General features: G+C 39.7%; 4 protein-coding genes across 5 annotated transcripts in view; 3 read left to right on the forward strand and 1 right to left on the reverse strand.

Moving 5' to 3' along the window:
* cetn2 (centrin, EF-hand protein, 2) overlaps nt 1-22,969 on the forward strand; it is an 81,444-nt gene that overhangs the window by 28,948 nt on the left and 29,527 nt on the right. The window lies entirely within an intron of this gene.
* Nucleotides 7,152-9,367, reverse strand: LOC140353530 (regulator of cell cycle RGCC). Its single transcript, XM_072438112.1, has 5 exons — nt 9,294-9,367; nt 8,866-9,030; nt 8,267-8,347; nt 7,708-7,770; nt 7,152-7,286 (listed from the first exon to the last, which is right to left on the reverse strand). Exons 1-5 carry the CDS (start codon nt 9,313-9,315, stop codon nt 7,279-7,281), a joined length of 339 nt encoding a protein of 112 aa, XP_072294213.1. The 5' UTR covers nt 9,316-9,367; the 3' UTR covers nt 7,152-7,278.
* Nucleotides 10,359-13,206, forward strand: pcdh20l (protocadherin 20-like). The gene is made up of 2 exons (XM_072438082.1): nt 10,359-10,417; nt 10,570-13,206. The coding sequence occupies exons 1-2, from the start codon at nt 10,394-10,396 to the stop codon at nt 13,072-13,074; spliced, it is 2,529 nt and encodes an 842-aa protein (XP_072294183.1). The 5' UTR covers nt 10,359-10,393; the 3' UTR covers nt 13,075-13,206.
* plp1a (proteolipid protein 1a) lies at nt 16,006-22,322 on the forward strand. 2 transcript variants are annotated; one of them, XM_072438099.1, is made up of 7 exons: nt 16,006-16,255; nt 18,066-18,252; nt 18,825-18,981; nt 19,838-20,006; nt 20,085-20,158; nt 20,218-20,283; nt 20,730-22,322. In XM_072438099.1, the coding sequence occupies exons 1-7, from the start codon at nt 16,252-16,254 to the stop codon at nt 20,808-20,810; spliced, it is 738 nt and encodes a 245-aa protein (XP_072294200.1). In that variant the 5' UTR covers nt 16,006-16,251; the 3' UTR covers nt 20,811-22,322. The 2 variants fall into 2 exon arrangements, with proteins under 2 accessions (XP_072294200.1, XP_072294194.1); XM_072438093.1 differs by having other exon boundaries at nt 21,945-22,322.

The following is a 22,969-nucleotide window of genomic DNA, read 5'->3' on the forward strand; positions in this document are numbered from 1 at the left end:
CCCTCAAATGTTCTTGAAGTGGTAAAATGTGCACTCTGAACATAATTCTACTTTAACACACAACGCAATTGCAATATTTGCATTTTCACCCCTGAAAATTGTGTCGCCCCAATGAAAAAATAAGGATTTTGTAATAATGACGATATGTCTCCAGCAATATTTGTTGTTTGCATACTGTAATTATTGCACAACCCAAAATGTCTCAATTGCGTCTGCACCCTTCAAGTTTTGGCTCAGTTTTCCCTGTTCTTCATTCCACGTATTTAAAACCATTTTGCAGTAGTCTGCTGGGGCCGGGCACATATCTGACTGTTGCATCATGTGGACTTCACCATGAGATGGCAGTCTGCTAATGCCTCTCTGTGATGTGGGTTACCGGTGGCAGGGGCGAGGTTGCATCACTGGACCTTTGGTCTTTTCACTCTCTCCCTGCCTCAGACTCCCAAAGGAAAGGCCCCAAAGTGTCTTATCACTTAGATCACATTACAATGACGTCCAAAGACACCAATTTGATCTTTTAGAACTAATCCAGACAACCAGGCTTCTAACGGGTCTTCCACATCAAATGCACAGTGAGCTCGACTTGACTCCTCACTATCAGAGCCAGCGACACAAAGCACTGGCGCTTTGATGTGCTGAAAACTCAAACTTATTTCTTGCACCGCCATGCAGACATTTTCTCCAATGTTGGTTTTGTGCACTGAAGCCACAAAAGAGCGTTTCCAATTTCAGCAGACAAAAAGATTATTTGCTAAGTTTTATTCACCTAAATGGGTCTACACATTGCATTCTCAATGGCTTTTGAGTGAACGCCTGACTTCTTGTGCGCACAGATAATTTTCTTTTCCACTGAATAGTTTGGCTGATGTGATGCAAGAATAGGGTTTGTTTTCAGAATCGTGGAGCGTCATAATGGTGCTGAATGCAAATCTTCAGAGTTGTTTTTGTTAGAAAGAAATTATAAGAAACGCTTTTGTTTCTGGGATACAATACAATTAGTCTATACAGCAAATGTAATGTACTCGATGGGGTTCGGATGAGATCTCAAGTTAAGATGGGACAGGTCAAATTATATATTGCAGATTAATATCAATTAAAAAGTCATCAAAATGAATGCGGATTTCTCTTCTGGATAGTTCTTGTCACGACACAATCCTTTCAATAGATAAATAAACAAAGTAGCATTAATGTAGTGACTTGGCTTCACAATGTTGTCTGCATCTTTATGTTTGTATGTCTTTTTAAACTTCCTATAAGTTATCTGTCCTTTTCCTCTGTATCTACCTGCATTGCAACAATGAAATTTCCCCATGTGTGGACAATAAAGGATTATCTTATCTTATCTTATCTGTGCCCACCAGAGGAAGCTGCTAAATGTAATGTCAATTTATTGTTTGTTGCTTCATTCAACGACAATAAAGAAATCTTAATCTTAAAAACTGAATAATCACCCAATAATGTAATGACCTTCTAGAACCTACCACCAATTAAATTTGAGTTGTGACGTGTTTGAACAATACAAGTGACCAGATTCAGACTTGAATCACTTTTGACCACAGCAAACCAGAAATAGAAACCGTAAAATTACAAGATTGCCAGTTATTTAGATTCGTATTGGACATTGTATTGTGCCTGTCCAAAGTGAGAATTATGCTATCCTTCTTTTTACCAAGTTTTGCCCATTTAATAGTACATAAAATAGCATGGGATGTAAAAATAATTAATACACAATTACACAGTGCAACATGAAACCAGTCTAGACCGTTAGTGTTTTTTGTGGGGTTTAACTGACTTCCAGAAAATTTCTATGACACATTCAAACGTGTTAAGGCTTGTCTCTGAGTGACAGTTCACAACGGTAAAGACAGCTCTGTAACACATGCCAAGACTCACTGTCTCTTCACTCTCAAGTGCACATCTGATCCACTTCTGTTTTCTAAGGCACTTGAATAATCTGCCTCGAGATCCCCTGCACTCCTCCAGTGTAAACAGATGTAAACTAAGCTTTACAAACAACACAAACCTTTTTACTCCACTATGTTGTATTGTACTAAAATACCTTTATAAACACACGACCAACTCGATTAAGCTTTACACAAAATGATACAGTGACAAACATACAAGGCCACATCCTGTCACATCCTGCACGTACAAACAACCTAAAAATGTGCTATGATCCAAACCCTAACCCTAACCCAACCCTAACCCTGACCATGAACACATTAAATAAAAGTCATAAATGATGTTCCAAAGTGATAAAAATAATCTGTAATTACCGCACTTGAAGGAAACTTTCTAAAGGCCACAGTTGTAGGAGGTAATTTGCATCTGAATGTTGTGGGCTCTCAAATGACGTATACCGTACCTATAGTAAAGTCATTTTTAAAAATGTATTTATTTATTTCAAACGTAGACATAAGCACATACAATTAGTCATACATCCAGTTAAAAAGTGTATATATACATATCAGGAAACCATCAATAAAATAAATCCCATTAAACTTAAATGAACCTTCCCCCGTTCTCCATTACAAGTTATAATAATAATGTAAGAAAGGTTATGCTAACAATATTCATAAGGTAGCAGTGGCATGAGATCAGTCAGATTCTTTACACCTTTTGAGAATTGTGTGTTCTATAGTTTTACTCCATTAGTTGTTCTGTTTTATTGTCTGTTTTTAAATTTAAAAGTAAAAAAGTGTCTTTCACAAAACATTTTTACTGTTGATACGGTGAGGATTTTTGTCTGACTTCATACATGTACTGTTGTATTGGAAATGCCACAATATTCTTTTTTAATTACTTCAGACTTCATAAAGAGACGATTTACATCCAGCATGTTCTTAAACCAGTAGCACAATGAAATCAGAGTTAATTTATACAAACTGAGATGTGTTGTCCTTCCAAGAATATATAAACACGTTTCATTTACTGACCCATTGGCTATTATATGGGCTGTATTAACGTTATCACTGATTAACTGATCTAGACTGCTAATTCTGACATTTAAGAAAGTCCTTTCAGTCAAATCAGCAAAATAACATTGAAAAATATTTTGCTTTAGGTTTTCTTTTTGAGCATCATTTGTGTATTTAGATAATAGTTGATATACCAGAAATGCTGGTTGTGGGTGAGGCTGTCGACAGCTTCATTTATGAGTCAATGGTTTTTAAATCTGTGCAAAATACTTCTCCCTTTTCACTTCAGCCAATAAATACTTATGCAAATACTTAAACGTGATATTCGTCTTCCTCATGATATTCTTCATTAGATTTACAGCACAGCAGCTCTGTAGTCATTTGTCATTTAGCAGTAAATGTTGTGAACCTGAAAGAGAAACGCGGAAGTGTCGCGCAGAAATCCCCCATCGTCAGGTCTAATGTAACGGCTCATTTGAAGTCAGGGGGCGAGAGACACATTCTTTAAGAGTGAAAATGTCTCAGGGAGGAATTAAGGCAGTTTCCTGTAGCATACAATGAGGTCTGACGGGCTGTTCAGCAAAACAGGAAACGGCAGAGTACAGAATGTATCTGGCCAATTATATAAGAGACAAGATTAATGGGTTCAAATGAGAAAAAATGTACTATAATCTTTCAGCAGAATAACACAGATTCAGGTGAAGTAACCAAGACATTACTTGGATCAGACAGGGAATAATAACGAGATACTTTGCACTTCCTTTCAGCTTCTTTATTATTGGCAACATTTTGAAGACATTTCTCAATTCAAAAGATATATTTTTGCTTTTAATTGATATGGTAACGGTCCTAATTTTACATCACTCCAAAACCCATGGATAAAGTGCGGTTAAATGTAGTAATAATGTGGTGGCAGTACTTTTACTTCTTGTATTTTTTTAAAAGATGCAGAAGTAACGAGTGAGTCATTATGGTTTTGTTTCAAATGTGGATATGAAAGAAGTCCATTATCCCCATTTCCCTAATTGTGGAAAAAGATTTCATGTGATGCAAAGTTAAAATGCTGCTATTTTTTAGTCTCAAACATAATTTTGAACGTGATCTATAGTTTAGTTTCAGTTTATTTATGTAAGACGTCAGCAATCAATTATCATCTGCAAATAGCCGCAATAAACTGTTGATCTATTTCAGATAACAGATTATAATTATGCTTGCAATGTTGATTAAAAAATCTTTACACCAGATATTTCTGTACTATCATAAACAACCAGTAATAGACAGGACTTATTTATGGTTCCAAATGTTGCCATTGCAGATGACAGGCACAATATTGATCTATGACCAAACAGCTCATGATTTATCATAGTTAAAATGATGTAAACAGTTGTGCTAAAGTTGTGTGTGTTGGCAGAATATGATTTAGCCTATGTGTGTGTGTTATGTAAGTGTTCGGGGAGTGGCTGTGCGCCTGATTGTTTGCTGGGGCACTGTGAGCTCACTTTGCTCTCGTGGGATACGTGTAGCTCGCTCACTCATCAGGCAGATGACAGAGGACTGCGTGCCTTGCATGCAGCTCTGCTCCATTCCCCAACACCCCCATGTCTTGCCTTCATTTCTTTATTGGATTGTAATACCCAGTATCTCCTTCCTGCTATTGTCAATTACAGTTCCATTGTTTTATGAAGCAGGTTAAAACAATCCAGTTCTGGTGCAGCAAATATAGGTCTATGTGACATTTATTACCAGCTGCTCGGGGCTATAGGTGAAGGCCACAGGGTACAGCGAGATCTTTATTAAGACTTCATCTCTAATATCTATTCTGCGTCTCATCATAACATCAATTCATTTTAATTTAGCTGCTAATGAATGCGGTTCATTCATCATTTACTCTGTCTGTTATCTAAACACGGCGACTGGCTGACATGCTGGCCTCCCACTTGAGCGGGCTGCCAATCAAACCACCTCCCTCATAGTAATTAGCAGATAAACAACAGGGAGGTGTTCCCATAAGACTGCCTGATATATTACATCAGATCCACCGAAGAGCAATCTAATAAAGGAATTATGCTGCATAATGAGGTGCCTCTGACTGTTCCTGTACTGCGGTGACGCAGGTAATTGGGTTGGCCATGTCAAGTATCACAAAACAGGTACTTTTACAACAAGAGACGGCAGTGAGACAGGCACACCAAAAAAGCGGAAGAGAGGTTCAATTCAGATGGTCTCATTTGACAGTATTACAATAAAATATTCCTTCCAGCTTGGAGTTATTTGCATATTGATTGTCCAGAGATATTCACTCAATTCATCATGGCTTGGGCATTTCACAAGCAGAAGAAAAACAGATAAGACTTCCTACGGCTTATACTTCGAACAGTTCAGTCAGTTATCTGATTGGAGTGTTATAGTGAAAGGACATCTGATCTAGAGACATGCAAATGACGACAAATCAAAGAGTTCTTGAAACATTTCCATGTTAAAAAATCTAGAAAGAACTTCACCTCCAGCATTTGTGTACCTACGTCTAGTCCTTTCCTCGATCTCTTTCTAAAAACAGGATGTGCCCTTGGTTTTGAGGGATGCTCCATCATTCTGAAAGCCAAGTTTGTTTGTGACTCTGGTGAACAGCTGTGGCCTCAATCAGTCATCCTTGCAATTTTTGTCCACACCAGCGCATTGTTCCTATAGTAAAGGCCTTTTCCCTCCATATTCTCTCCCAACTCACACTTTACTTTTTTACAATGTTCTAATTTTGACTTTATTTGGTGTATTTATACCTATTGTACATATAAATTATAGTTTTACGCAAATCGAGTGGTGGAGAAAACATTGAAAAATCTGTAGAAAAAAACAGGAAGTGACATCACACTGGGTACACTCATTCCAGTCAACGTTTGGGCATCATTTACACAAAGAAACAACTTTTTTGTCTCTCTAAACATTAATTCAACAAAATAAGGTCACCCTGATATATTTTGATTTGTCAAAGGAATAAATTGTGACATTAGATGAGTTTTTGCCCAATGTTTGCTGGGTAATTTCCTAATGTGACGTCATCAATTACAAACAGGAAGTGAAATTATAAACCTAAAAAATGTGCTGTTCTGTGACAACATTTTTTATCATAAGCAAAATTGTAAACATATTTATCTTAACTGCATCTTAGTTCAATGAGTGGTCCGACCTGTCAGAGGCACTATAAATACTTGGCCGGGGTTCAAAACGTGGCCCACCTTCCTGAACAAAGTGTCCTTTAATGGGACATAAACAGACTCAGGCCATGTCTTAAACGTTCTCCCCTCCCCCAGCTGCCACCGGTGACATCAAAGCCCCAAAACAGGTCTACCACAATCTTTCTATAATGCATCATTCAGGGGGTGTAGTAGATGAGGAGCCAAATCAACAAACTGTCAAGGGATTTTTAAAGTTTGAATCATAGTAAGTCAATAAAGTGCCAGAGCCTGAGAGTAAATACCTTTGTGCGGAAGTAGCACCTGCCTCACCCGCTCACAAACTTACACCCACAACTTATACAATCAGAGACAAGACAAATACCGCTAACACGTCAAACTACTGTTACTGTAATCACACGTATTACTGGACTATAAATGTTACTGTACACAAGCAAAAGTTTTCAAGTGCAGGTAATCAATAACATTACATTAGATATTGCTCGAGTTAAAAAGCCTACACAGCATCACTTCTATAGGCCATGAGTAATTAAATTAAGTTCTTCAGAAAACATTAAAAGCAAATTATATAAGTATTGCCGTTAATCAATGTCAAGACAGAGAAAATTGCAGATGTTTTATTCTATGTACAATAAAATCTCATATTGTCATAAAAGTCTAAAACTAGTGCGTGACTGAGAAGTGAAACTCTAAAAAACCCACAGGTGGCAGGAAGCAAAAGCTGCAGACAACGAAGCGACAAAGCTAAAGAATGAGGAAGTGTGTAACAGAATGTTCCAACAGTGTCTTATGACTGTGGAAAGTGGCCAAACATAACAAGGAATCTCAAAATAATTGTACGACCAAAAACATAATAATCAAACATAATCATTTTATGTTTTTTCTCTTTTATTTAATAATTTACACAAAAAACAAGAACTGTACAACTTCACACATGTTGACATATTTAAATATATAGAATGGAGGACCTTTGTAAAAAGAAAAAAAAAATACACAAACCCACGGGGCAGACAATAGTGATCAAAATCAAAAGCCATTTGGGATAAAATGCTTGATACTCTTCAGATCAGAAAGTAGAGTGATCCTGGGTCTTTAGTTTCTTCAAAATGCAATGAGGTCAGCCTCTTGAGCAGTAGAGAAGCAAAAGCAGTTGCGCTTGTAAGTGCGTTCTACATTTCTGCAAAAAAGAAAAGAACACAGTGTCAGGAAGCTGGAAGAAGCTCTGCCATACAAACAGTCAGACAATGTTCTACTTTTGTGGAGTGTTGGGGACCTTAACGTCAGTGGTTTAGTGCAGATAGCGGGATGATGGCGCTTATTTAGTCAAGTGTGCTATTATCAGTAAGGGCTGCGTAGATAGCCCACCTGAGGCCCAGACATGGCCTTTACACACAAGAGGTTCTTAGCGATAAATGGAGGAGGGCACTACAGGAGAAGTGAGCTGGCTACAGGTCTGCGTGTGGTTTTAAAGTGTTAAACAAATGCTCTCCGTCAGAGTCAGTGCCAGGATTACACACTGTAGGCTCTGCCTTGTCAGCTGTGCAGGACGAATAAGGGGATGATTGAGTGATAGGGAGGATAATTCCATTAAAATGTACCAGCAAGCTCTCGGTCCAACATGTCGATAAAGCTCTCCAGCTCCCTTGTGTCTCCCAGCTTGGCTGAAAAGGGAAGAAAAGAGAAATAGGAAAATCCTTATGGAAAATACAAACATTTTTGTGGATCTACGTTTTTGTGGCATATTATCCTTTGGAAAATCTAACAGTCACAGAAATACATAAGCAAAGTCCATGTGCTCAAGAAAGAGGAGAGGACATGTATTATGCAACACATTATAAAGATTTTAATTTAAATTAAAAATGAATGTGGTAATAAACATGGTATTTACAGGTAATGTTAATAACTCTTTGTTTTTCCAAGCATTTTTTTGCATCTTTTCATACACATGAGCTGCTGTATTTATGACAGCACAAAAGATTCCTGTTTGAGAAAGAAGCGGCTTCACACTGACGGGGCCATCGGCTTTGTTGTGCAAAAACAAAAGAGCTCCCGGTTCCGAGGTAAAGAGATGTGTGTGCTGTGATAGTGATCAGAGCAGCAATACTGATTGCTGTAGAACATGGCTATGGATGGAGCTGGAGATAGGAGCTCTCATACCTTTGGGTGCCTGCATTATGCCTGCTGTGTGCAGCTCCTCCTCACTGTTGTTCAGACTGTTTCTCAAAGATGCCTCGCAGCCTGAGGAAGAGACAATAATAAACAAACTACACCCACCAAGGACACTTTCTGTAAATGATCAACAAGCTGAAACAAAGGGCGCAGTGTGTGTAATTAACATTCATAAAAAATTAAAGCTAAATGATGGTTCAGTGTTAGTGTGTCCCAAGTGACTTATTTTAAACGCACCTCTGGCTCAACCACTCTGAGTAATAACCACACATGGGAGCATGGAAAACTTTTTTCCTTTTATCTAACAAAGCCTATACATATTTAACAAATGGGAGCTACAAAAATATAGTAACCATAGTACTATCCTTGTAATCCATCTTGGTTGAATAGTCATTTTTACAAGCATTCAGATATTAGTTTCTTATAAAGCACAGAATTCATGCAATTTGGAAAAATGTCAAGCTGCCTTTTGTGCTGTTAAAGGAGCTCAACCAACACCCATTCGCTTTTGCACAAACCCAAAACGCAAATGATGCCTGTTGTAGCCCTTCTACGTAATACAGTGATCCAAGAATAAGAGAAATTACTGCTGTCATAGTCTTCCACGCCGCTGTCATCACACTGCCCTGTCCGGCACTTGGCCTCCTGCAGAACATACTGATAAGAGTCCGCTCTGTCATGAGAGGGGGCTTTGAGCTCCTCCACCACATCCTGGAACTCCTGCAGCAAGTCGCCCAGCTCCAGCTCCAGCTCTGTAACAAACACCAGAAAGAATCATGCTTTACAAAACTCATCTAAAAGGAAATCATTTCAAAAAGTCAAGTAAAGCGGAAAATACTTGAGAACTGTATGTGCAACAAACAATCATTTAGATGAAACAGTTTATTATACGAAGTAGCCTAAGGAAAAAATATATTGAAATAAAGTACAGCAATAACTTACTATAATTGGCTGTAAGATAAATGTTCATATAACCTATGCAAATTGGACAAAAAGTATTTTTAAGAGGTCTCACCCGTAGTCAAGTCTGAGGTCATGATGGCAGAACTAAAAAGGAGCACTACAGTCAATTTGAGTTCTCTGACTTAGAGTGAGAAGAGACGAGCACACGCGCACGTTTATCCTCAGGCCCGGCCACAGGACACATGCCGACCAATCACGACGCGCGTTTGGTCACCGTTCAAACGGGTCACTGGAAAATTTGAGAGAAACAACTCAAAGAGTCTGGAAATCACTGTTACGTAATCCAAATCCTGCTATAGGCTGAACAGTTTCCACCCTTTCTCCTCAAACAAAAGGTGCGCACTTAAATGATGTTACAAGCCCAACACTATCGGTTCAGAAGACTGCAAACTGCACAATGGTAGAATAAATCATACACATTGGGCCTAATAATAATAATATTAATGACATTAAACGTTGTTGTGGCTCTAACTGACTTATTGGAGGCAGAGTACAGCTATAGAGCCCAAAATAAGGTTTATAAAATGTAAATAATATGCATAGACTAAATTGGGCAATACTCTGGGCTAACAGCAGAGGCCACTGTGGAGCAACCCATGAGGCCACTGTTAAAATGATTATTATAAGATTATTTTATAATTTATATTTTATTTATATATATTTTATAATAAAATACAAAAATAATATATGTAGGACATTTCTAGTCTTTTCTAGTCTCTAGTAATATTTGTAAGACATTACAACACTATACTATAAAATGTTGTATTTGTTAAAGACATCTAAAAACAAATGAGACAAAAAAATAAAAAAGATTGGTCCAGAAATTGTAAGAAGCTATCTGTGCTTTTGAGCTGAGGGGCACACCCTGGTCAAAGGCCTGTTCAATAGAAACGTTTACAGAGAATAAAACTCAGGCTTATCATAATATTCCGGTGCATCACAATGTGGTGAAACCACAATAACGTGCCTTGGGCTGGATTGTATTTCACTGTAGGTAATCCTGCACGACATCTGTCATCTCAGGTGTCAGTCACACACAAGGTAACTGCAGGAGGAGGAGTTCTGTCCATGTTCAGCTCGTTCCCTCCGCTCTACACTCAGTAGCATTCAGGGAACTCAGGTAACATGTGAGGCTACGGGACAGCTGCCAATATGAGCCACACTCCAATACTACAGGTTTGTGTGCAGAAATTATGAATGAGCTTTCCATGTTAGAGAAATGTTACATTTAAGTGTAGCAAGAGAGTGGTGTCTCACACTTATAACTTATAGTAGTGTGTTTGAACTAACTGAATACAATGTTCACATTTTGTTTTCTTTCTCATCAGTGTCTGCTGATTGTGGCCCGTCTTAGTTTCATGTGTGCAGTTCGCTTCTCTGTGCCCGAGGAGCAGGGGCCCGGGGTTCTGGTCGGGACCCTAAGGCCCCACTTTCCGTCTCCATACCGGCTCCTGACTCAGGATTATCTATGGTTGGACAGTAACACAGGGAGTTTGTACACCACAGAGAGAAGGATGGATCGAGAGGAGCTGTGCCCCAAGGAGACAAGAGCTGACGGGTGCATTATTCCCTGCACTGCCATTGTGGGGGCCACTGAAGATCTTGTGCAGTTTTCTGTCATCATTGAGGACATCAATGACAATGCGCCTCATTTTGAAAATACAGAAATACATCTGAGCTTGTCTGAGGATGTAAGCATTGGGGCTGAATTCTTACTGGATGACCTGGCCCAGGACAGTGATATTGGCAGCAATGGAAGCATTCACTACTATATAGAGGAGTCTGATGGCATTTTCAAAGTGACAGCTGATGATGGAGGATGGAGTGTAAAGCTAGTTGTAAAGGCACCATTGGACAGAGAGACCCAGGACGAGTACAACATATCACTGGTGGCCAAAGACATGGGGTCACCATCTTTAACAGCAGTTGTAGCATTAAGAATAACAGTGACAGATATCAATGACAACTGTCCCAGCTTCAGTCCTGACAGTCGTCAGAGTGTCACCATTTCTGGAGACTCCCTAAAGAACACTGCGGTGGCCCAGGTCAAAGCCACTGACCCAGATTTTGGTACAAATGCTGTTATTACTTACGACTTCAGTCCCAAGGTGTCAGAGCGGGCGAGAGTGCTCTTCAGTCTGGACAGCCTGACTGGATCCATCATTCTGACACAGGACCTTCATTCTGACATCTTTGAGAAGCTGGTTTTAAAAGTGTTGGCCAGTGGTCCCCATTGCTCCCCAGCTGACACTCAGGTAACAGTATCTGTGCTCCCCAGGGCCAAAGAAGAGCCTACAATAAAGATTGGCTTCATAGCACGACATGAGAACCAGACACTTGTGGTAGCAGAGAATGAGCCCCCTACTACACTAGCAGTGTTGGAGCTTGAGGGTGACAGAGGCTCATCTCTTAACATTGTGGGTGAAGTGCCTTTCACATTGAGTCATCAAAGTGGAAAATACCTGCTCTCAAATTCAAAGCCATTAGACTATGAAGAGATGAAAGAACATCACATTTCTATCCTTGTGCAGAGATTTGATCAGGGATCTGTGATCACTATCTCAGGCCGTGTTATCAGGGTTGTAGTGACTGATGTCAACGATAACCCTCCACTTTTCCCTGTAACTTTTTATGAGCTAGATGTGGCGGAAAACAACCAGCCGGGTGCACTGCTACAGGTCACTGCTTCTGATGCGGACAGTGGGGACAACAGCAGAGTTACCTACAGACTGGGAGACAATACAAACAGGAATTTTAACATTGACCGCAACACGGGTCAACTGTTTGTGTCCGTTTCTCTGGACAGAGAAGAGCAAAGAATCCACACCATTAGCGTTACTGCACAAGACAGTGGCTCTCCTCCTCTGGAAACAAGAGCCACAGTGCACATTAGAGTTGTAGACCAAAACGATAATGCACCCATTTTTGTAATGCCCCACTTTATCTTTTTTGTTCCCGAAAATGCTCCTGTGCTGGCTCCAGTGGGGGCCATCGAGGTGACGGATGCAGATGAAGGCGAGAATGGAAAAGTAGTGCTGTATGTCACAAATAGCAGTGGACCTTTTGTGATACCAAACTCCAGAAAAACTCTGCACATTACAAGCAGCTTAGATCGAGAGGTGCAAGACCGCTTTGAATTTTGGGTGAAGGCATCTGATAATGGTAGCCCAATTCGTTTGACCTCCAGTGTAAGGGTTACAGTTTATATAGAAGACATTAATGACAACCAGCCAAAAGTAATCCTTCCAGTGAGTAATTTAACATGTCTAACTGTCTCACCGGATACGACAGCCGGCACTACCATCACACAGGTCTATGCTGTTGATCAGGACACAGGGCTGAACTCAGAGCTGAGATACACTGTTATAAACCAAAGCAGACCATTTAAAGTGGACTCAAAGACAGGAAACATCACCTTGACACAGCGTCTTCTTGGGCCAGACATAGGAATGCATAACATTTTTGTTGTCGTCAGCGACAGGGGGGAGCCATCTCCGCTTCACACTGCAGTTTGGGTTAATCTTTTTGTTAACGACAGCCTGGAGACCTGCCACTTGGACTGTGAACCTATAGAACCTCCCTGGCCTCCCTCTCCCACCACATCAGAGAGCATAGGGTGCCCTGTCGACCCAGGAACAGGAGACTCTCCTAATCAAATGTATGTCATCTTATTTGCAGGCTTGGGCATGGTGGTTATATCGATAAGCCTGTTTGTTGGAACTGTTCTCTTACATAGACGGAAGAAACGTTCCCAGAAGGAAACAAAGAGAAAAAACAAAAATGAGAACGACATACCACTGAAACTTCTAGATACATTTTACTCAGATGAATAGAGGAAGTACCGTACTTTTAGATTTCAAGCCACTACTTTTTCCCACACTTTACAACAGTGCGTCTAATTGATAGATTTTACTGGCTAACAGCCACCAGGGGGCGCTCTAGCAGGAAGCTCAAGCGATTGACACACTGTAGAAGTGGTTGCGCCGCGAGACCCTTGGTTCAAAAGATGCATCCCTACCGTGTAGTATCTGTGTAAATATCTCATATTACAACGCGGGCACCTTTGTCAGGTGCAGACCGAATATGTATCATTTCTATTTTCTTCGTAAATTTGGCGTGTGCGGCTTTTATTCAGGAGCGCTGTACAGCTCGAAAAGTACGGCTTGTGTCTAGTATCCACTTTGAATCATGCCAAGAAAGAATTCTGTAAATAACTTTGTGTGCTTGCATTTGATCAACTTCCTGCCAGTGTAAATGTTCTACACAATGTGCAAATACCATTGTCTCTGTTTCTGTAGTATATATGTATATTTTTTAACAAAAAGAGGCATCAAACTGTAATATGTCTGATCTCAAATTGCTACGATAACACTTCTACTATACTTGTGTTATCTCAGATGAGTCTGACTTACAAGTCAAGTTAAATTGAGATGATTCAGCAAAGTTTTAATGTTTTTAAATTGAGAATTTGTGAAATTACATTAATTTAAAAATGTCAGTAATTTATGATTTTCAAGACTATATCTTGTATGATCAGGTGTATACAACACATCATTCCCAAACCAGTTTAGTCTTTGTGTGGATGTTGTTTCCCCATCTACAAAGTGTAGCATGAATTCTTGGTGCATAAACATTTTACAGCAAGTTAATCTTGACATTACTTTAAGTGCTTAATTTCTCTGACCTGATTGGCCGTGGTATTTGTCTGCTTGACTTGATTGGTGTCATTCTCAGATTTCAGGCTTTGAGTTATGGAGAGGCTGGTATTTAGTCACACAAAGAGGTTTAATGCCACTGGTGCTGAAAAAGTCACTCAAGACAAATTCCAAAACCAGTGGCGTCCACAACAATGATGAAACATGTGGGCACTTTACCATCCCATACCCGAGATTCGATCATTCTACCACTGATTGCTGCCATTAAAACTGACCTGTCTGTTCCCTGTTTTCAGACAGAAAGTTGTATTGAAATAACAATACGTGTTCAAAGAGAGCCACACAAAAGGCAATCTCTCTAGGTATATATTATCTGATACAATTGAAGTCAAACAATTCGCGGTTACAATAGAAAAAGGGAGGCGCTTGTAAAAGAGAACCAAGTGAAAAGCTTTGATATATTGAAGGAATCTTTTGGCTCGGAAAAACAAGACATATATAAAAGTATTTGCAACTAAGGATCGCCAATGCCCGATATCCTCAGCTCCTCAGCTAAGCAGGACAGGGCCTGGTTGGTACTTGGGTGGGAGACCGCTGGAACACCAGGTGTACCAATAATGTACTTCACAATGGAGGACCACAGAGTCGCATGTCTGGAAGAATGTGACCCACCGTGTCACTGTGCTCATTATACACAGAGAAAGGCTGAATGTTGGAGAGGTCGTGGTTGCCAGGAGGAAAACCATGTGTTCTGGGACTGTCTTGTTGCACAAAAATATTGGACAGAAATGAACAAATCCCTGCAGACTGTTTTTGACATCACCATCACCCACTCAACTTCAGAACTATGTGTTCGGGTCTCAAAACCTCTGCCATGGATACAATAAATGGATATCTTTGGAACATACTTCTGGCTGCAGGAAAAAAGGCATCACAAAAATGGATGACAAACTGCACTGGCAATTAAGGATTGGACTTGGATCACAACCAACGTACGGATAATCTGAAAATGGTCATTTTAAGTAAAGTCACATTTCAGTCCATAATAGTGCACATTGTTAGTCAAGTGCTAAACCTAACCTTAGGTGCAGTTGTAAGAAAAGAAAAAACTAGAATGAAAATTGATGACAACTATATACTATTAATGTGTTTTGTTCAAATAGGACACAATAATTATGGGGATTTGCAAAAGATGGCTGTGAAGCGGCAAGACTTAAAATCACATAAAGTGTTAATTTGCGTTAAGAAGACATAATAGAATAATATTACCATTAATTAACCGTTAATTGTGTTACAACATTAGGTTGCTTGAGCATTTCATTGCCTGTTTCACTGTCCACAAGTACTTAAAGTGCTCTGGAGTCCCGGGTGATTCCAGTGTGACTTTTATCATGTGGAAATAGGTTAAAGTCTGCCCCCTACTGGACAGAGCTGAGCCTCATGAAGAAACGTGGCTCCACACAACACACAATTAAGATTCTGAATATTTTTGCATCGGAGCGTGACATATCGAACATGCCAGTTTATGATTTGTGAGATTTAGTTATTTAAGCAGTTCTTACATAAAATAAAGCTGAGACTACGTACACTTAGGAAGCCTGGATTAAAAAAGCATTATCAATTAATCAATTCATTTATTATTTAACTTTAGATGTTTGAACAGAATATTCCCTGAAACAAGATTCGTCTGATGACAATTCACAAAACGGACGCACATGAAGTACTAATGCTCCAAGTCTAAGTGCAATTGTAAATACAGTTTGAAAGGCACAAAGTGAAAAACAACAAAAAAACAAAGCGTATTTCAAGACAAGACAGAGCATATCATACGTGTTCAGAAAAAACCTCACCAACATAGTCAGGAAAAGTTGATCCAAGTGCCATCTTCGATTAAAAATATCCAGATTGAAAATTCTAAGAACAAATTAGGCCAAAATATGATTAGAATTAAATCATATCAGAGAATTTGAGACACTCAACAGTCGCATGACCTTATAAATTAGTAGTGGGAATTCAAGCTCAAGACTAATTAGCCTAATTGAATCACAGAATCCTCCGCGTTAGCAATTTGCACTTCTGCCATGTGCTGCTGACAACAATGACCCCGGCGAAACGTCTCTGCGCCTGAAGAACCTTGACCTCCTCATTATTCCCCGCGCGCAGTTCATTGAAAAGCCACATTGTTTCTTTAAGATGGCACTTGCAGCCATCGTGGGGCCTGTCCATTGTTGGGGGGAACAGAAAGCGAGTTGAGATTGATATACGGGGGCCGAGAACCAGTTGCACATATCATCAGCGGAGCAGCTGCGGGGAGACCAGTGGCCGCAGCGACGTCCTCACGCACCGGCTGCAGACATGGGTAAGTCGCTCTCTCACTTGATTCGCTCTTTAACTTACATTCAAACCCGCTTATTCTTTAAATCTGCAATTTCCCTCGTGTCGTTGCACACTGATATGAAAGCTTGTGCGAAAGGCCAAAAAGTTATAATGGGTTTTCGCTGCTGATGCGCCACTGATAGTTTAAGATTTATTTCATGCTTGGGATGGCAGGACTACTTTCAGGTCGCAGTTAGGCCGCTTCACAATCCCTCTTCATTTTAAAGAGCTGAAATGGACCTAGATATGGTGTGTGTTTCTGTATTCCTCCGCCCTGGTCGCTGTCAGATGCTTCTTCAGTGAGGCCCCCAGGTGCTCCAGAGATGTGCCATCTTTGGTCAGGCGTTTAAAAGGACAGTGTGCTCTTTCTAACTTTAAGAAACAAGGTGTAGACACTAATAATAATAATAACACTTTCAAGTACTTTTGAGTTCTTAATCCATCATGTGTTTTACATCTTATCAGTAAGTGACGATTTTCAATTATGTAGCCATTATTCAGAGGTGGGTAGAGTATCCAACAAAAATGACCCAAATAAGAGTAACGTTTCTTCAAAATCACGCTGTGGTCCAATAAAGTACTCAAGTAAGAGGAAAAACGTGAGAGGCATCATCCGGACATAACATTTGAAATCATTTTAAGTTGATTTTAAATGGACAAAACCTTAGATAATACACAAAATATGGTATTTTCAAAAGATGGTGCGAGAATCACAAATTTTCAAATGTTGGATTTTTGTCTATATAAAATGTTGTCAATTACTAGACTTGTTAACAGAAAGTTTCACTCAGTTAAAGAATACTGTTACTATCAATCTAAAATACAGCGTTACAACAGTGTGAGGGATGTGTGTGTGTTCCATGATAATCTGATGATGTATTTGCCCCTCCTACCATCATGTGTGGGCACAGCTGGTACCATCCACCCTCTGCCTGTTCCATTTCTCTGTGGTTTCTCTGTAATTGTCCCATTGTTGATTTATACAGTTGCCTTTCCCTGTAAGGATCATGTTCCTATTCCTGTGTCTCTACATAAGGAAGTATCAACAACTGGGTCCGCGTAGAGCCGAGTTGTGGCCGGGGCTTTTGTTTGAGAAACATAGCTGGCCCTTGTAGCCCCGTGATGCTGCTTGGACAAAAGGGGTTGTCTCTAGCAGTCACAAAGGCAGCCTCTCTGTCTCTTGGACTTTGTCTCTACTTCAATCCTCCCCCTTTTTCTCACATGCTGCAGACGGGTCACTGAATGGACTCGCGGTCCTAGCTGAGTCTGTATAGGCACGACCCTTTAGGCCTCGGCTTGTATTCAAACCACTGCACCACTATTATTGGAGAGCGCTAATCTGCAGCAAATGAACCAGAGGTAGCAGCTGACCCCAGCATGCATTTCAAGTCATGAATATAATTACATTTAAAAAGTTTGTCTAAAAATTGTAATACCTTCCCGCTGATTATGACATTTTAGTATGTCTTTAATATTGTTTTACAGCTATATTAATTGTGCAAGGTGTCAACTCAACTTTGGGGTGTGGGTAGTAGTCGCCCAACAAGGAAACTGCCGGTGTGATTTTGTGTGTTACAAAAATAAACTGAACTGAACTGAATAAGAGTAGTAACAACAGTAGAAAGTATCAAGGTACTTCCCCATGCAGGTCTAAATTCCTTCCACTGGTGTAATGGGCCGACAGTTTGTTTTAATGCGTGTGTGAAATCAATGCTGTTGTTTGTGCTTACATATTTGGAACATCAGAGGATAACATGTTGTGACTCGGCTTACGTTTGTCTTCTGATTGACAGGCTGCTATGACTGTTGCATGCGCTGTCTGGGTGGAGTGCCGTACTGCTCCCTGGTTGCCACGCTCTTGTGCTTCTCTGGTATCGCGCTGTTCTGTGGCTGCGGACACCAGGCGCTCACAGAGACGGAGAGACTCATCGAAACGTACTTTGCTCGAAACATTCAGGACTACATAACACTTGCATATGTGTGAGTAATGCAAGAAACAAGACGAGGCGTGTGTCTTTCCAGTCACCTTCCAGTTTTTGATGTGCATATATTCAATTTTCATATCTGCATGTATGTATGTATATATATATAAGAGGCCAGGTTTTGAAAAAGAAAAAAAAAAACATATAATTATTGAATGAATAATACAAAAGGCAAATGTAAATTCAAAAATATACAGTCAATATGTTTATTTTGGGTTGAATTGGTTATTAAATTCTCCAAAAGGTAAAGCCGGCATAATGGAATGTTAAATTCAACAATCAATTTTACTGCCAATTGTCTGCTACTATTGGTCACAGATTATCACGAAAAAAATGAATAGCTTGAAATGAGATGCATTGACACCACGCCAGACAGATGTGTTGTAATTGCTGCTTACTAAATTATGAAATGCCTTTGAAAGTTTACACGCCAAAATAACTCGCTGATATTTAATGTGTTCAGTGCAACCATCTGCTCACGTCAGGGATAGATTATAAACCAGTCTAAACTCTGGTAGATGTGGAAAGCTACAAAAGTCCAAACATTTGGTCTATACTTTTTTCTTGCAGCATTGAATATTTCCAGTATGTCATCTACGGTTTGGCCTCCTTCTTCTTCCTCTACTGCATCGTGCTGCTGGCCGAGGGCTTCTACACCACCAGCGCTGCTAAGCAAACCTTCGGAGAGTTCAGGACCACCATGTGTGGCCGCTGCCTGAGCACCACGGTGAGCTCGCCATAGTGGGACAGTCAAAGTGGACATTTTAGAACTGGACTTCAGACTTGTTTATATATTTACAGCTAAGGAATTAAACTACCTCTTTGATTGGACAAAACTTAAGACAGCCACAAGGTTTAATGTAGGATCAAATTGCTTAAAGTGACTAGTTTTTGAACAGATTTTTTTACCATTTATTGTTTTTGAAACACACGGCAACACAAATTTACATAACACAAAATGACCTATTTAAAGACTTGGAAGAAAATTAAATAATGAGAGGAAAAAAAATATGTATACATACATAGATGTACAAATTTAAGTTCACTTATGCATACACACATACATTTTCTCTCATGCTTATATTAGAATAATAAATAATAGAAGCAAATAAAACAAATAATAGAAAAAAATAATAATTAATAAAAATAAGGGGGAAAAAATAAAAATAAAAAAGGGGGGTAGGGCTGAGTAGGACATAGCGAATTCAAAATATGTAAAGGATAAGGGTTAGCAGAAAGTGAACTAGGTTGCATCCTTAACCGTCGGGGCAGCTTGGGTCATCCACTTTTTTGTTATTGCCTTCTTCCCGGCGGCCAAAAGTATGTTCCATAGATATCCATCCATTATGTTCATGGCAGGAGTTTTGAGACCTAAATACATTATTCCAAATTTTAGTAGAAAAGAATTACAGCTGTTGACAGCATACACGGTAAAAAAAAACGACTGTAGTGTAGTACTAATCTTTTGTTGCACACTGAAGCGCTTGTAAGTCACGAATATGCTGGCTGTCCCCAGAGAGCAAGGAGTCACCATATAATTGTGGAACACGAGCGCTTACATTGCACCCGTCTCTCCTGCACAGTTCATTGTGATGACGTACGTGCTCGCGGTGCTGTGGCTGCTGGTGTTTGCCTTCTCTGCTCTGCCCGTGTACTTCTTCTACAACATGGACGCCACCTGTCACACCATTGACGTCCTCACAGAAACCCCTGCCAGTATCAACCAGCTCTGTGTCGACGCCAGGCAGTATGGTAATGCAGCGGCCCGCTTTGACGTGCTGGTAAAGTCGTGAGGTCTTCTAATGTTACTCGTATTTGTATTTGTCACAGGTTTGCTGCCGTGGAATGCAGTGCCAGGAAAAGCATGTGGCATGACCTTATCGTCTATTTGCAAGACCAGAGAGGTAACCTTGTAAATGCAGTGCAAGCAGTTATTCAATTACTGACATTGTTCTCCCCTCAGTACCGGATCACCTATGACCTCTACATTGCGGCCTTTGGTGGTGCCGGAATCACGCTCCTGGCTCTGGTGAGAAGACATTTTTCATGAGTTCAAACAACAGTAATATTTCATGTGGCTCATGTGATCCAGTGACGATTGACGTGTAGGAAGTAAGGCATCTCAGGCCTCTGGAAAATGCTCAGTTTTCTCAGCGTGCATAAACATTAAGTGCTGAAACAAAGTTCTCACGTTCACTGCCAGTCACATGTTTCTTTTGGCCAGGACTGTGCGTTTGATTAAATTGATTCAATGCTTGCTTGTAGTTAAAAAATGACTTTAAACAGAATTTACATATTCAAATCTACAACAGAAAGGGCAATAAATAAATTCAACATATTTCTATTTCATATTACACAGTTTGACTTCTGCATGTTACTCAATTACCAGAACAACTGATGGAATTTAGAAGTCAAAAGTTTAACATTGTTGCACTTTCAACACTTCTGACACTCTTGTTGTTTCTTCCCCTATAGCTGACCTACACTGCATCTACCACTTATAACTTTGCTGTTCTGCGTTTTTTGGGCAGAAAGGGCATAGGGTCACGGTGTTAGCCTGTCCAGCTTCTCCCACTCCTTCAAGCATCACCAACTCTGAAAATCTAAGGGAACTTTGGGCGTTTGCTTCCGTAAAGTCTTTTTTTATTATATATATATATCTTTACAAAAAATGTCATTGTAGTTTTTCAAATCAAAATCCTGTTTTATTTTCTTTATCAAACATTGTATAACATTGCCTCAATTGTTTTCTATGTGTGCAACTCAAAACGCCTTAGTCTGAAATAACTTCTATCTGTGCATTGTTAACTTTGTAAACTAACCATGATGTGCATGTTTGATTATGCGACAGAAAATAATCCACATTACACGTTACCATGACGCCTTCACATCTGGTTGTCTTCGAGGCAGACCATGAATATGCAGCTGTGTGCTGACCTCTGCATCGTTCCCACGGGCCAGAGAAAAGCCTCAACAATAGAGTCACTGCTGCTTTAAAGTGAGGCACTGAGGGGTCGCTGTAGGGACCACCTGCAGTACGAGGCTCTGCCAAGGGTCATATCTTGAGTCAAGGGGGAGGCCGAGGCACCGGGACAAAGACTGTCTAAAGGCCAAGGCAGCAGCCACACAGCCACTGCTGCCTGACCCCAACCCCTTGAATAATTCACAAGTTCTGAATTGACAACTGAAGGAATGTTGGATGCTTTTTTGCGCCGGTTTATTTTTGGAAAGGGCATACGGTTTTAAAGTTACATTGATCTAGAAAGGTCTCATTGTTTCACAAGATCGTGAAATTGTAAAAGCACTAGGTGCTGTGTTTGATCTTAATCTTATTGTTGCAGTGCAACTCCCTTGATGTTGCATTACTAAACATCTTTTAGTTGTTTTTAGGGAGATTAGGTAGTTATTGTATAACACTTAAATGTTTGTAAAAGCTCCCTTAATGCCTTAACTTACTACCTATGTTTAATACTTAAGCTGCCTTTTTTTTTTTGTCTTTATGGTGCAAGCTTTACCCAGCTGAAGTGGTGGATTTGTCGGGGCCAGCTGGCTCTTTTTAAATTGTTATAACATGTTTTGCCTTAAACGTATAAAATGTTTTTGTGTCAATGTCGTGTGTGACTCATTTGCTGTTAAATAAGGACAGTGATTCTGTTTGGTAGTTTGTCATGTCTTTTGTTTTGTGAACAGGTGCACAGTTCTCTGCAGCTGGCTTTGAGCAAAGTTTACCTGCTGAAGCTCAGGCGGCTGCTGAGAGAAGAGAGGAAAGGTTGTGACCTGTATGGCAAGCTGCAAAGAGACCGAGAGGGGGCGCTCTGCTCCCCTTATGCAGACACAGCTGATCTCTGATATGCCTCCTGCAGCACATTAGCTTGGATTAACCAGTATAGTTTAACTTTAAATCGTGTGCTTTTGTAGTGTTACTTTTATTGAGGATTTACTTATTCCTTTTGCTAGTTTGTGTTGCAATGGTGTACAATGATATGGTTGTAGTTAATAAGTAATGTTCTTTTGTAGTATAAACATACCTTATTTAATAGAGAAAATAAAAATGCTGTGCACAAAGGGCTTTTTTTAAACTCACATTTTGCTCCACACAAACATAAAAATCTGCTTACTGTGATAATTTCTTACAATTAAATTAAGATGCACTATCTATTTTAAACCACCTTTTAATCTGGACAAAAATACAAATTCAATATTATGCTGCAAGTTTTATTTGTTGCCAAGCACTGGGCAAACTGTACCTTGTTGCCACAGAGGCACAACATTGTCCACAGTCTCAACATCCATAGTGCAAAGAAAAGTGAATCCAGAAACCAGGTCTCACACAACCTCATACTCACCAGCTCAAGTTCATTAAAACAAATTAATATATAAAAAATGAATGCCCTTTGAACAATATGCTTGGACCAGTTGTTTACAGGCCCACATACATTATACAATCTTTCAATGCTAACTAAGGCTGCAGCATGAATTACAAATGAGAAAAGAAAAAATTAAACATTTTTATCCGAATGGAAAAATTAATTCATAAGGTTTTACAAAGAAACCCAAAACAAGTACCGAAACTTTCCCCATAAAACTAGAATAAAAGAGCAAATGACTCTTGCACACAACACAGATAAGGTTCAGACTACATGTTTGTGGAGAATAATTACAAAACATTGTGACCATAATTTAAGGGGAAAAAAACATTGGTAAGCGATCTTCAG

The sequence above is a fragment of the Eucyclogobius newberryi genome, unplaced genomic scaffold (assembly GCF_026437365.1).
Source record: "Eucyclogobius newberryi isolate DKJ021-1_F unplaced genomic scaffold, fEucNew1.0.hap1 SCAF_11, whole genome shotgun sequence".
In the NCBI taxonomy this organism is placed as follows: Eukaryota; Metazoa; Chordata; class Actinopteri; order Gobiiformes; family Gobiidae; genus Eucyclogobius; species Eucyclogobius newberryi.